General features: G+C 41.7%; 1 protein-coding gene across 5 annotated transcripts in view; it reads left to right on the top strand.

Moving 5' to 3' along the window:
• Nucleotides 1–13,009, top strand: part of ANO10 (anoctamin 10) — a 127,044-nt gene extending 114,035 nt beyond the window's left edge. For 4 of the 5 annotated variants that reach the window (XM_054817459.1, XM_054817460.1, XM_054817463.1 and 1 more), the window contains exon 13: nt 11,347–12,228. In XM_054817459.1, the coding sequence (XP_054673434.1) occupies nt 11,347–11,382 (36 nt within the window). In that variant the 3' untranslated portion in view covers nt 11,383–12,228. Of the gene's footprint in view, nt 1–11,346 lie in introns of all 5 variants that reach the window. The other variant, XM_054817461.1, reaches the window with a different exon arrangement.
• The last annotated feature ends 2,662 nt before the right edge of the window (nt 13,010–15,671 follow it).

The following is a 15,671-nucleotide window of genomic DNA, read 5'->3' as shown; positions in this document are numbered from 1 at the left end:
TAATGTGGCAATTTAACATGAATCACAATAGTTAATCCCTCGGTGCATACTGAAGCTGGCACCATTAGCTCTAATTTCCATTGAAGCAAAAGAAGGTCAGTCTAGAACAGAGGCTGGTCTGAAGCAGTATATATCTGTTCCACACGTTGATTTCTAGGCTTCAGTTCGTTGCCAGGTTTATCCAGCCCCGCAGAGCAGCAAAGTGGGGCTGTGCTAGCAGAACTTTCTTCCCTCCCTTCCCCTTCCCCTTCCCCACGGAGCGGGAAGATGGAGGAGTGCAGCTCTGTTCCCACCGTAGAGCTGCCAGCCTCTCCAGGGCCAGTCCTCTTGGCAGTTTTTCCCTTTCTGACCCTTACCGACCAGTGAATTTAGATGCAGAAAGCAGCCGTCGCTCGGTTGGAAGAAATTGGAAGTTAAAAATCTGAGGGAGAGGGTGTAACTAGGACAGCAGAACACAGGACAGAGAATCAGCAAGGAATAAATAAAGGGAGTAAAATGCTTTCATAAAGAAAGCAAAAATACTTAACAGAAGTGAAAATGCAGAAAAAAATGAGGAGTCTTACATATGAAAATTTGACTTATTCCATGCATGGAAAGGCCACATAGACAGAAGGTTTGTGTTGAAAAAGTAAAAGAATAATTTCAACGTGCTTACCCTTTTTTTGCAATTATTCAAGTTTTGTTTAGAAGGTAACAGTTTTAATAAGAAGTTCTAAACCTAAAAATTACAATGTTATTAAAATCAATTCTTACAAATTCATGTCTATTATACAAGTAATCTGCTTATGCCTTTATGTATTGTTTTGCACAAAAATTAACAGAGAGAAACTGGGATTATAGGGTTGGCAAGGCTTGAAAAGAACAAAATTAAGTAGTCAGAAATCATTCCTATATTTTTCCAGTCTAAACTTCATCCTAAAATCTTTTTCTGTCGTTGCTTAGTTATATAACGTAGGGTGTTCAAGGCACTAAAGCAGATCTCAGAAACAGAGTACACGCTAATATTCAGCATCTCTACAGATCGTTGTTTGTCTTCATGTTACAAAGCTGCTTAAAAATTCAAATCTCTTCAGCCTGAAAGTAGTAGCTGTTATATAGTTTTAATTTTCCATAGCTTGCTCTTTATTGCAAAATAATTTCATAAAGCTATGGAAAGATTGCTGATAGTATTAGAGGCAGAAAACCACAATGTTTTGTTGGGTCTCTGATAGCAATACGGATAACTCTGGAAAGGGGCTGTGGAGGAAGAGCGCTAGGGCATGGCGGTACTGATGAGTACGGCATCTCGTTTATGTAACTCGCAGGAGGACTTTGTTTTTCTAGCGAAAAAGCAGACAGATGGACAGGAGCTTTACCAGTCGAGCGCTATATCACTTCTGAACAAATGAGGTAAACAACCTGTAGCAAAGAGGTTTTCTTCCCACTAATTTGTTGGAAAAAAGGAAAAGCGTTTTGTTCACTCGTAACCTAGGAAGCACATAAAGGGAAAGTCTGGCTTCGCTGAAGTAAACGAGAACTTTGCCATTGCCTTCAAGGAAACCAGACCTTTACCCTTTGGGTTGTTTAAAATTACTATGGGCATAGCAGAGTAATTTATAAATATTGTTAAACCTATAATTTAGCACTATGTCAGCTGTTATAACTTTACTCATTTTGAAGAAATGCAGAGTTATAAACTACCAAGCCAACCTTTTACTCATTTTCAAAATATCTGTTGCATGCTAATTCAAAGTTTATTCTGACTCTCCTGCATGCTTATTAGACAATCTTTTGTAGTTCTCGGAGTAATGCTTTGTATCCAGTTGTGCACCTTAAATGGAGATGGCAAGTTTAATAAGCTATATATGTCCTGCATGTATATCTGCATAAGGGTTGTGAGATCAAGGGTTTCTCTAGCCCAGGCCCCAAAGTGGCAATAAGCAGATGCATAGAATAGAGCGAAGAGCGGGGCTAACATATATTTCCCCGTAATATTTTCCCATCCTCTGCCTGTGCTCAGCTCAAGAACTTCCTGAGCCAGACAAACCATGAATCCACCATAACTAATATGAGAATTGACTTTATCTGAGTAGGTATATGACTTTATCTGGTCAGATAGCTATCAATTTAAATATATTTTTAAAAGCAAATAAATACCTGCAACTGATCAATACTTATGCTTAGCCCAGTGTCTAATTAAGGGAAAACAAGTTGCCTCTCTTTCCACATGTGCCTAGTCTGCCCAAGGAGCAGGGTGCTTGGCAGAAGGGAGATTTGCCTTGTCACAGGTGTTTCCAGTGCAAGAAGGAATTCTGTCAGTTGTGCCATTGCCATTCTGAAAGTATCTGCAAAGGGACCTTTGATACACTTTAAAATCGGTAGAGGTGATTTCTTCAGAATATTTAGAAAAGACTCCAACTAGTAATTGGTTATCAGCTCTATGTTGATTATTTTTCACTGGGCTGTGAATAGGCAATAGCAGGTAATAGCAGAGCCTCAACAAGAAGTAGAAGAAAGCTTGTCTTTGAAAAGAAATACAAGAATGAGAATGTTACTGTAAATGATACTGTATGGACAAGTGTTTGGGGCAGGAGAGACTCTACTGGGGAGGAAGATAAACAGGGTGACCTGGCGGGTCCCTTCTGTTGCTGGTAGAATCTCTTGGGTAGAATTGAGAGTAGTTCTTCTTCACCAAGTAATTTAAACATTGAATAGTTTTTCCTCCTTTACTGCAGTGAAATGTAATTTTGTGAATACTGTAGTAACAATAACTTTAGAACTGAACTCACTTTCCATGCTGATATGGCAAATAAACCGAGGGGCAAAGTCCTTCTTAAAAAAAACCCTCCTTAAAGAGAGTTGTTGCTTTTGCTATGTATCTACCCAGCACTTAGTGTGGAAGACTAATTTCTAAACATATGCTTTATACCTCAGTATATTTTAGCATTTTCTACTTATATTATTCAGTTTTGATATCTCTGGTGGCATCTGACATACTTGTTCAGCTGAAGTTTTTTGCCTGCTACAAGACAGACGGAAATTTTGTACTGGGGGCATTTTGGCTGGTGTGTGGTAGCAGGACAGAGCACAGCCACGCACCCTCCATGTTGATCTGCTTTTTATATTCAGATTTATATCACAGACAGAAATTTCCAAAAGTAGTGCCTGAAGTTGGATTCTTTATTTCTTATCTGGAGTCCATTCTAGGTTACTTAATTTCCTGTATAGAGGAGTAACCTCTTTTTGTTGTTACCACTAATTTTCAGAAACTGAGTAGGGCTCTGTACGGATCCACAAATTAACAAATTTGGCAAGGAATGTGGGCCCGGGTTATTATTCAGGCAAGCTGGGCTTGGGCTGGGGCTAGGCACGCCTCTGTGTCCACTGGCAGAGCAGAGGGTGGACAGGGGTGACAGAACTTGGGTGCTTACGGGTTGGGCTTTGTGTGCCTGCCTTCCAGTGACGGCCAGATCTGTGGCCAGAAAGTAATGGCGTTACGCAGTATTTTTTTGTCATCTTCTGAGGATTGGGCGTAATACATTTTGAGAGACCATCTCGGCTTTTCACGTAGTCTGCTCCCTGCTGTTGCGCGGATTACAAGGAGATGTGTTCACGCTCTTGATGTTTCCTCTGTTCTTTTTGTGGCATTAAATAGTTTAAACTAGTCTTTTGCCTTTCGTACAACAGAATTTGTTAAAGGATGTTGGTAAAAACTGTGTGGGTTTTGGCGTGTGTAATACTGGAATAGATGTTGTGTGGTCTCCTCAGGGCTAAACCTCTACTACCGCGTGGGCTTACGCACTCGAGGGAGGCTTGTGTCTATAACCCAGCAGGTCCCTTCCAGTCTTAAGTTGGAAAAAAAATGGAAGCGCAGAGCTCACATAGCTTTGCTTGTCTTGAAAGTGTTAGACCGAAACATACATTCTCTCAGAAGCTGTAGCGAGCTGTGTATTTTTGACGTCACCCGAGCACTTAATCATTCAGGCAGAAGCATGAGGAGGAAGGACTGTCGGCTATCTCACCACAGTGCCACCCACCGCCCTCGAGCCCTTCGCCGCTGGTGCTGGCGCTTTTCTTCAGACTCTGGTTCTGCTGTTTCTCAGCTGTGCCTCCTGAATCACGAGGCAGGGTGAGCGCAAAGCACGTGAGCTTAAGGAGTAAGTTAGCATATACTGAGCAACCTGGTCCTTAGCCAGGCCGTTACTGCTATTATAGTTGGTGTAAGGCTTACGCGGTTATGTCTGCAGTTACGCTTCGGTGTCGGGCATATCCATGTCCACAAATTAGGGGTTTGTGTCCAGAGGCCTAGTTAAACTCTGAAAGTGCTGGGTATTGCTCTTCCAAAGGGTCAGTGCTTGCTCAGGGGCATCCTACTTAGGGTATGAGCTTGGTTCAGAGAGGAGGAAGGGTTTATTTTACCCATTTTCTCTTGATTGTAAGTGCAAACTGGTAATTAACATTATCCAAAACTCCTAAGAAAACAAATTTTATCATAGCTCACCCTGAAACCATTAAGACATTATCGATGTGCTATTAATCCAGGGACAAACTGCACCCTTAAACTGTAGTGAATTCTCTTCGACTCAGGTCACAAAATTAAAGAAATATATGACTGACAGGCATATATTCCAGATCTGGAATGACTGTACAGGCCGCCCCGAGATGCTGTCAAGGTCACGTCACTTTGGATATTTTTGCATCATTGCTTTCATAGCTAGTCAATAGTTTCTGACTCCAAAAATCTATTGACCGGCTGCTTATTGGATGGGAGGTAATTGCATAAGCTAAAGGGGAGAACGTTTGCTAGGCTGGGCTGTCATCCTGCGAGTGCGGTTAGAGCGCACGCTCATCATTAGGCATTCAGGCGTACTGTTTAACGTTGTGTATTTATCTTTCACTTTGCAACTACATGGTCAGATACGGTGAAAGAAGTGAATTTTAAAAAGTACAAACTGAAACAAGATAAAAATAATTTAAATGATCTGAGGGTTAGAATACATAAGTTATACTTTTGAAGAATATACTATGATTCTATCTAATGTGACTTCTACTGTTTTTTCTACATTTTTGTACTATCTACTGAACTAAAATAAGGTTCAGCAAAGGGTGACTAATACCGTAAGAATATTGTAATCAGTATTAATTAATACTTTGCAATTTAAATCAGAGACAATATGAAGTAGATCAGAAAAAAATTTTGGAAAAAATCTACTACAAATGGGGTAGCTTTGTCTGCTGTGGCTCACAGCGCAATTAATCAGGCACAATATTCCAAGGCACGTATTATGTGATTCTGCAAGTTTTCCTGACTTTGCGCTTACTGATTTTGCAAACTTACTGTTTCATTAACACTAGCTTTTTTTACTTGGTATCTGTCATCAGTTAGGCATACAAGAAAGGAAAGAGAATTTTTCTTTTGCTGTTACCTGCTATTTATTGTAGCATATTCCCGCTCTAGATCTGTAGAGTCCAGGCAAACTTCTGTGCCAAAATTCCTGTAGGAACAACAATAAACATCTCTCAGCCTGGAGGGACCTCAGAAGGTCTCTAGTCCAACCTCCTGCTCAAAGCAGGGTCAACACCAAATTCAGACCAGGTTGCTTGGGGCTTTTTACAGTCAGGTTTTGAAAACCTCTGAGGACGGAGGCTGCAAAACCTCCTTGGGCCCCTGCTGCAGTGCATAGTTATCCTTCTAGGGTTTGGGGGTGGTTTTTTTTCCTTTTGGCTTATTTCTTTATGACCACTTTATTTCTTGATCTCTTGCTGTGCACCTCGGCAAAGAGCCTGGCTCCATCTTCTTGCTGACCTCCCTGTAGATACCGGCAGGTGTCTCAGCCTTTTCTCACAGGGCATGTGCATCAAATCCCTGCCCATCTTGTGTCCCATGGCTAGACTTGGCGAAGGTGATCGGTATCCTTCTTGTACTGGAGACCCCAAAACTAGACACAATATTCCAGATGCAGCCTAGAGGTAAGGAGAATAATAGTTGAAGTGCTTAGCTTTTCAGTCCTCAAAAAGTTAAATTATTGTAATTGCTTACAGAGTCCTTCTCATGAGAACTACACAGTTCAGCATTTGTTTCTTTGTTAATCTTCAGTTTAAAATTCTTCTCACCTCCTCATCAAAAGTCTGCATTTTGGCTGTTTAATGCTCATCTATGACTTCTCTTTATAGAGAGATGTTTTCACTGGTTTGCACCATCACAGGGTCATTGGTCTGGTAAATAAGGAAGCTGTGAAATTGTTCCTACAGGTCTTTTATCATATTACTTAAGCAGGGAGGAAACTATATTCTGGAAATCAATAGCTTTGAAGAAGACTTAAGGGTTGTACTGGATGAGTTACTGAAAATAGGCATTCAGTGTTATATTGTGGCTGTGTGGTATAACGCAGAAGTCCTGGGATCTATAAACAGGAGTATACTAGTATAGAAGATGTTTATTGCAACTGTAAACAAGCATCAGCTACCATCTCCTGCTATGGCAACTAAGAGGTTGCTGAAAAACTGGTCAGTCTCAGAAATGAGGCTTAAAAGTTACCCCAAACCTGAAGTCCTTAAGCTCCATTCCCTGCAGCATGTTCAACCCCATACACGAAAACCTTGAGGGAAGGGTTTGTGAGTCTACATATGAAGTTACCGCAACTTTCCACCACGATAATCAGCAAGAACAAATTTCCACTAAAGAAGTTTTTACACTTTTACACAGAATAAAATATTGGATGTGGAAGAGGCTTACTGAGTTTTGAAGTGGGTGTTAATTTGCCTCTTCTATAACTGGCTGGTGCTTGCAGATTAAGCTGATAGAGTTCTTGCAGTTGTCAGCAAACAGCTCAAGGCCCAAGAAACTACCTTTGTTGTGACTGTGCACCATTAGGAAAGAATAATTTTAATATATATCCATCATGTTTTCGTATTATAATTAATTTGAGAAAGATACTATGTAACACTATGCTTTCTTTAAGCAGTAAACTGCTAATGAGCCGTTCTATGCGATGAATACAGGAAAAGCAGAAGATGGAGTTGCTGATAAGAGACATCTGCCTTTATGTCATCTTATATTTAACTATATGGCTATTTACATGTCTGTTCTTCGTATATACGTACATAGATGTACATTGAGTACGCACATAGAAAAGCACCATACCAGTGAGTCATTAAGTCCTGGCTTCATTGATTTTCACTTTTAAATGCTTTTCATTCTTTGAAATTGTTTTCCTTAGGTTGTGGCTGAATTGTCAGTTGGGATTAACACACACAGTGATAAAATTAAGAGTGGTTAGAGGCTGGTTTACGGGGACCGAACATAACTGGAAAATAACGGTGTTCTAAACAGTGTTCTAAGCTCAGCAAATGCAAGAAATTACCATTAAACACCCAAACAGAAGTGAGGAATGCAAAGACTGTTAGCCGCCTGATAAAATGTTGGCTGTCCCGTAGAAACCATCCAGGAAAGTTGGGAGCGCTTGATTAGGTTCTGAGTGCGTGTGAAACGAGCACTGGTAACAGCAGAAGTGCTGGGTTCTCTCTTTCATCCTCTCGTGCAGAAAGGAGGTCACAGATAGATTTGCAAGATAGGGTTTGTGACGGGCAGCGCGCGCTTCTCGCTCGCGGGGGCGGAGTGAGGTGCAAAGCATCTCTTCGTCCGTGGGCAGGGTTTGAGAATGGAGGTGGGGCGCGGTTCTCCTCACGCCGTGCAGAAGCGACCTGGATTTCCAGTGAGGCTGCGGCTTGAACAAAGCCCTGGCGCTGCAAGTGGTAAAGCCTTTGGCAACTCAACTGGCCTCCCTTTAGTCGGGGTCTGAGGTGTTGCTGTGTAGTCCTGTTAGTTCGTGTTCGTAGCTGTTTCTTTTACTTGCGTGTATTAATTAGTGTTGTTCACAGCACTAAGTCACGAGCTCAGACTTCCACCGCAGACCCTCTGAACGGAGAGTTACCGGTCATTGATAACTACAGTCAATACGCTGCAGGCTAAAATTTCTATTTCTGGTTGTGAACACACAAAGGAAGTAGCCTGATTTCCAGGCTTGGTATGCAACTGCGTTTGTGCTCCGAAAGTGTCTGTTATGTTTTATTAAAGTGCTTTCAGAAAATTTAATGTTGAAATATAGTGAAATCTAATTAATTGGTAAAGCCTATTTGTAAACCACATTGAAGAATTTTTGCTATTTCTACTGAAAGTACCATCTAATTATATTATGCGTGCTTTACAAAGGAATTTAAACGTAATAAAATGGAAATAGCAAATCTATTGAATTACAGCAGATAAATATTTACAGCAATTCCTAACAGTAGAATTTTAGAATAAACTACACTATGGCATCACTACAATAAACGAATATTAGCTTAAACTTATGCTTCAGTTATTATGTATTGCATCCATAGGCTGCTGTTGCGAAGCGTGCCGTGTGACGAGGAGTGTGACAGTGGCACAGCCACACAGCGGGAGAGAGACGTGGTCCTAAGCGCTGCGTGGAGCCAAGCCTAGCCGGCTAGGGAGGCAGAGCCAAGCCTAGGGGCAGGACGCTGCGGTCAGTTCTCATGTGCCAGCCGCCTGTTTTGCAAAACAGAAGCATTAAACCTTTTGCAAGTAACTCTCAGCGGATAATAAACGTAGAATATTTTATTGAGCTAACTCATCTCTGAGCTACACCTCTGGTTAGTTTTTCAGAGGCTTTTAATACCCCTTTCTTTATCATTATACATTTAGTTGGTTTGAAAAGTAGGCCAAGAAGTTTTTAATACCTTGTTGTCTATATTTTTAAAATACTACTTAAAACTTACAAAGAAGTGATTTTGTGATGGAAGAGTAGTTAACTCTTCCCACAGGTTTGTCAGTGAGCCTGTTGGGGCCATCAGGGAAAAGGTGATCTTAAAATAGAAAGTACCCTGTCCATTCCCTTTCTCAGTATCAGAAAAAAAAATACGCTCCCTTTGCCATATGTTGTGCTAGAGAAATATTTTCCCAGTAAAAGGGAACATTTCCTTTCACAGTAAAAGAAAATTTAAAAATTCTTCAGCCTGACCTTGGCAAAGAATTTCACCATCTAATGGTGCCACCACATGTTGCTTGCCGAAGTGATAGCTCTTAGGAGAGCCCGGTGTTGCCAGGTACTGCAAACTATGTTTTGGTATTAGAAATTATAAAGAAGAAATTAAATATGCAGCTCTTGGGGTTCTCACGTTGCTTATGACTCATTGCCTGAAATACGTGAGTGACTGCATTTGGACTGGTTTTGCCCAGGCTCTGTGTGTGCCACGGCGGCGTGTGAAGATATTTTAAGAGGTTTTTCTACTCACCGGCCCACTGAAGAAGCTGGGAAATTTGTTTGTTCGTCATGTATTTTAAATAGGCTCACATAAGATTGCCAGCATAAGAGAATACTAGCATAAGATTAGCTCAGTTAAAATTAGGAGGGTCTTCAAAAATAAACGACAGTAGTCCTGCTTGTACAGAATTTTTGGACAGATTACCATCTAGCCATCATTAATAGTCACGTGCTTGGGGTTTTTTTCCAGACTTTGGTGAGCCCTGCAGAAATCAGAGAATAAAAATACCTTTCCAGTTTTCTACGTTCGTCATCAATCCCTGTATAATTACAACAATGCTCAGAATTTACGAAAATCATTCAAAAATAAGAGAATTAGGTTTGAATTTGATGAATCATGAACTGAATTAAGTTGCTGTGTTCTGTATCTTTTTAATAGGGGTAGAAGTCACTTTAATTAAGATGCTGTAGTTTTATACAGACATTTATTTAAATAAGTGAATCAGGATGCAGAAGAGGAATCTGTATTTCAGCATTTAGCTATTCTGCACTGTTGCTATGGAGAAGCATATAAATATTTGTATTGCAAACTAATTTTACTTCCCTTATAGATGGCATGGAAATACAGATAAAAATGATAAAGAAGAGTTGTTGTAGGTGGGTTTTATCATGCAGAGTAATGTTTTGGAATGGGTTCAGACACAGACTAGCAGCCAAGGGAAGTCAGAAGGTGCTGTGTTAAAGCAATCCATCTTTATGTTATGGGATAGAAATTGAATGAAAGTATCCATTGTATTTGCAGTTTCCCCGTTTCCAGTTTGTGGTTTGGTTTGGGGTTTTTTTTTTATAGCATTATTAACACAAGCATAAAAGAAGGAACTTTAAGAAACTTAAGCATGTGTCATAGCACCCACTAGGTTGACGATATGGAAACTACACAGCTGCTTAGGAGTTGGAAGCTGCATAAAATTACTTCTTCACATGATCACTTACAGTTTTCATGTTCAGCTCTCTTCTCTCCTTGCGTGCCAAATGGCCTCGAAGGCGGCAGTCACGCTGGGCACCAGCCTCTGGCCTCCTGAATTCCAGCAGTGCTGTGCCTCCCCTCGCCTTCGCTCCTCGCCTTGTCCTTGGGGCTGGTCTCCATCTACTCTCCATCCTTTGTTGTCTCTCAGTCTTTTTTTTGGCGGGGGAACTGAAGTCTTTGTAATTATTTCTTAGTGTATCAGAGTGGTTTCCAGCTTTCCAGACCTTGAAAGACCCTTAGCTCATAACCCCAGGTGAGGTGTGAGAGGCGCCTTTGGCACAATTTAAACTCTGCTCCTGTTGCCTTTGTAAATTCTGTCTGATGAAACATCCCCTTTAACAAGAAGCGGCAAAGAGTGGCTCCGGTTTCTCGTGCTCAGCAGATATTTTGGATGCTTGGTATTGTTATTCTGGTTTCACATTGAGATCTCTCTGGTGACATCCTGAGATAATGAAAACAAAACCAGTTAACAACAGAATTGGAAATAACACACATCACCGTAGCAGTCTGCTACCTCTTTCTTACATCACAGGATGTTTTCAGTCAATTCAGCAGCAAAAAAAAAGGCCTGACCAGAGATAGGGGTTGGGTATTTCCAGCAGCAGTGGCAGCGATGCCAGCTTACACAGCGCTGTCATGAGCACGGTTATTACCTAGGAGCGGCAGAAGAGAGTTCCAACCCTGGCTTTTCATTTTGCCATTCTTACAGCAGTTCCCCCAGTCACGAGTCTGAGGGAGAAGGGTTTTTTCTGTATCTGTTGGGCCCAGTAATTTCAGCGTAAGGCATTATTCATCACAAGAAGAATTAATTAATACACAAATCGCATCATCATTTGCTGAGTCTTTTGGTGGGAAAAGCAATACCTCTGTTAAAACTGTGTGGTTTGTAAAAGTCAGGCATAACAGACTTGCATTTTTGCTTTTAACTACCGAAGCTTGAGTTAATTTTTTTGTGTAGTTTTATTATCCAGTTGGATTCAGAAGTGTCCTGCTTTCAGATCTTGCCGTTTCGTGTAATTTGTCGTGCTACCACAGCACTTAGCGTACCTCTCCTTTTTCTCCCTTCTCTTACAGCAAATGAAGCTTGCCGCTGAGTCACTGAAGGAGTAAACATGAAGGAATGAGGATGACTAAAGCAGTCACATGCGAATGCGGGCACTTATCGAGCATTTGTTTACGCTGATGTGTAGCTCTCGGAGTGTGCACTCTACCATCTCTTCAGTAGGTGGCACCTGCTTATATCATACTTGGTCAATATTCTCTGCCTGACGCTGCAAAAAAAGATCTTTTCTCCTGTTCTCTTTGGTTTTTTATATGCAATTGGTTAACACCAAATAAAAGTACTCCAGCCTATGCTAGGTCTGGTTGAAATCTGCCAGACCCACTGTGCTTCAAGGGATTGAAACCGGATTCTGTGAGTAAGCATCCAGAGCTAACTAGAATTTTCAACTGTAACTTTGTAAAAGAAAAAAAAAAAGGAAGGTAGACTGGTATTTAATTCACAGTATACTATCCCTTTGGGGTTATTGCCACTTTTGTTTCCTTTATTACAATAGCTAATCAAGCCTGTATTATTTCAAAGAGTGCTTATGAGCTACTGTTTGCACATAGCAAAATAAATACATATTTTATACATTGCATAATGAAATACATGATTGTTCCCTACATGATCTGAGAAATATTTGAACATAAATATTATAAAGTATGCATTATATACTCCTGTGTGCTAGTTATCTAAATAAGCCCTAGCTGAAATCTTTTCAAAAGCTGGGTGAAAAGCATTCAGTAGGAAACAGATTGCTGATCAGTAATTTATGAAGTGTATTTATTGTTTAATTTACATTACACTTTGGTATCACTTCCCTGGATTTTAAAATTTCAGTATTGTATGAATGGATCTTCTGGTTAAATGAACTAATAGTAACAGCTCAATTAAACATGATCCTTGATACACCAGTCCTTGTGTATGTAGTAAATACCTGATTTTTTTTTTCTTGCATTTCTCAAAAAGATAGTTTTCCTAATGTTTCATTGTTTTCTGACAGTAATAGGACCAAAATCAACAGTGTTTGCTCCTGTGACCTTGAGAGAGTTTATTTTTTCCTGCTGTGACCTTCACCTTTGGTAGATGTAACTATTTGGGATACTTGCTGGAATTCTGTTTGGAAAATTTCTGCTGTTACAGTAATTAAGGTATTTGCCTACTTTGCACAGTTCAGATTTCTGCCACAGGCCCCCCCGCAGCAGAGTAATATAACTAAACCAAAATAATGTATTCTGTCTGGAATTTAAAATTAGCATTTCTCAAACCCTGCAAGCATGACCCAGTAAAAAGAACCGACTCGGTTCCCTTGGGAAGAGGAGCAAAACCGTGCTGCAGCTGCTGTCTCTGTTCTTGCTTCTCCCACCGCGCATCCCCCCCATGCTGCTGCTATTTCAGGGGTATCTCACGGGCTGCTGCTGTTTCACAGCCTGTTCCTGAAGCCGTGGCAGGGTCGTGGCTGCCCCGAGCAACCAGCCAGGATCTCGGGGCGGGGGGGCGTGTGTCCCCCCTCCCTAGAGCACTGTAGAGATCCCAAAACCAGAGCTTTTTTGAGGAGAGGATCAGTGTGTTCTCCATCAAGCTCCCCAGCTTTGCAGTTTCTTGCCCACTTGGAGCTGAAGTAGCTCATGATTGTTCAAGCACCTAGTCGGTGGTTTTGAGTGAGCAGTTCAGAAGAAGAAAAAAAAAAATAAATCTGTGGGCTGAGTCCCTGGTGGAATATGTTCTTGGGAGCTTGTAGCCCTTTTGAAGGGAATTCTGCTGGTCAGCTAATCTGTGCAGGTTTGTGAGCGTAAAGTTGGTATGTTTTGCTGGTGGCAACTGTATCGGGTGTCTGGAATAATTTTCTAGGATGGGTTGGAAAAGGAATCGAGTCGTGTCTCAACTGTGATCATGTGGGGGGGAAAAAAAGTAGGCTTATGCAAAACTGACTTTGTGGTTGTCCTTGTGGTCCTTTCCTAGAAAATATCTAGTAAGGTTTAGGTACTCAGTGACATAAGTAAGGTTAGCTGTTGCCCTTGCCTTGGGCAGAGTCTTTCACTTCTGCTTAGTTTCCTTATCTATAAATGGGGATCACACTGTTTAGGAGGATTCTCCACCTAAGGCTAGTAGGTGTGGAGGAATTATGACCTTCCCTTGTGTGAGAGAGAAGTACAGGAATCCTTTGTTTTATAGGGATTAGAGTTTGTTCTAGATACTGAGAAAACTTGTTTTAGCATCACTCTGTGTTGTGACAGAGAATGTTTCTGTCCTAAGGAGCATACAACTTGAGCTTGCTGAGAAATGTTACCTGTATATTGCCAAGTAATATTTTGTCACTGAACTGAAATTTAGCTCCTAGTCCTCTGTATGCTGCTCTTTGTCCTTTTACTGGGGGGGGCACTGTGTTTCATATTGTTTGATAATGGGTTTTGGTTTGGTTTTTGGGTTTTTGCATTCATCATGTCACCTATTTTCATTTCTCATTTGAGAGAAAAAATGTCTATGCTTCTGACTGTCTTTGTTTTCTTTCTGCTGTAGGTGCATCTGTAAAAATTGTGGAATGCTAGGGATGAAACTTGTCAAAAATCTGTTGCCAGGTGAAAATATTAGAAAGAATAGTAAGATATTTACTAGTAACTGCCATTCACACACTGTGTAATGTGTCAGTTCCTAATCTGGGTAACTGTGTCCCCAAAGCACACAGGAGCAGAGACTTTATTTCCCTGTTGTGCTCAGGCTATCGCCTGGTGCAGAGCTGACGTACGAGGCTGTTGGGCTGGTTTTCTCAACATGCAGTAGAGAAGGGCACAGTGGGGAAAATGCACTGAAGTGAAAGGAAACAAAGCCACCTCGATCAGAGCATCTGCTTCCCAGTAAGCATCTTCTGTCCTGTCATCTTCCTCAGGGGCGATGTGGGCAACAAGTCCGTCCCTGGGGGTTCATGTCAGGTCAGTTACCCAGCTAGAGAGACCCTTACCCCTCAGAGGCAGCCTCCACTCTGGACCCTTCAGGAGTGCGGGCAAATGGACTTGAGGCTGTGGCAGTTCTTGCAATGCCTGAAATGAAGTAAGTTCATCTCTGGTGTCAAGCTTTAAGGAGAAACCTAGGGTGAAGCTGGAGGCATCTTCTTTGGGAAGACAGCGGTGTGAGAGTAGCCTGTACCTAGCCACAAGGCTTGAATTTTACACATCTCCTTAGCAGCAGTAACAACCAAGCAAGCTGCTTTTAAGGAAAAGGCCAGTCATAAATAATGTACTGGTGATACAAAAGTTTGCTCATCAGGTACATTGTGAGCCACAGGTCTAATTGTGTGGCCCAGAGGCATCTGCTGGCTCAAGCACTCTACTGTACTTGCCAGGCTGCAGCACCTCCTGTGAACTTAGGGACAGCAGAAGAAAATGCTGGAATCATTACATGAGGAAAGGTTCCTCTGTAAGCAGGCAAGCAATTGGGGCATTATAAACTTCCTTGATCTGAGGGAAGCAATCTCAAATCTCATTCAGGAAGACACACCAATGGAGGGTTTACTTCCTCCCACGTAAGCAAAGCCAGCAGGACCCACGTGCTTTCTTCAGGCAAGCTCTGCCCTGCCTTGTCCAAGAGTTGGAGGGGTGAGTGCCAGCACAGGCTGGAGCTGATAGCAGAGCCCGGTGCCTCATCTGTCAGCCCTGAAGGATCTCTCTGCGCCCTGCTGCTTGATTATAAAATACAGTGGTGATGGCATCTGTCATCACTGATGAGGGCAGTCCTGGGCATGGTGTAAGAGCTCATCAGCCCTTCCTGCCAGCTCCCAGGTCTGCAGCGCTGAGCCAAACCTCTCCCAGGCCTTGGGCCCTCAGGCTGAGTGCATGTGGCCCAGAGAAACATCGATCCTTCCCTCCTGCCTCCCCCAGCCCTCTGTTTTTCAAGAGGGAGGAGTGAGAGGGAAGAAATAGGAAGATGTTACACAAGAGTTTGCTGAAGTTAATTGCTAAGGAGACCTGACATGACAGGTCTGAGAGCCTGGTGAAATCCATACAAAACCCCCATGCTTTTCAAGGCCTCTAAATTACCAAGCATGCTTGCATTTTTTCATATGACATAATTCTTCTACCATCTGGGAAAGTAAATAGAGATTTTTTTTTTCCCCTCTAGTATAATAGACTTTGTCACTAATTCAAGGTTCTTGACTTCTAGAAATTGATGTCATTTGTAATACACACGGATAGGCCAAACTGAGTCAACTTGTAACAAGTAATTACAATTTTAAGTTAAAAAAAAAAAAATTAGCCAGAGCCTTTGCTTCAAGAAGGGAGCAAGCTAAAACAGCTACAAGGACACTACTCTGAGAGGAGCACTCCAGCTGTCCTGAGTTCAGTCAGGGAGCCTGGCTGGC

This window comes from Grus americana, chromosome 2 (genome assembly GCF_028858705.1).
Source record: "Grus americana isolate bGruAme1 chromosome 2, bGruAme1.mat, whole genome shotgun sequence".
Classification (NCBI taxonomy): Eukaryota; Metazoa; Chordata; class Aves; order Gruiformes; family Gruidae; genus Grus; species Grus americana.
The sequence above is the reverse complement of the archived record's forward strand: the minus strand, read 5'-3'. Positions and strand labels throughout refer to the sequence as shown.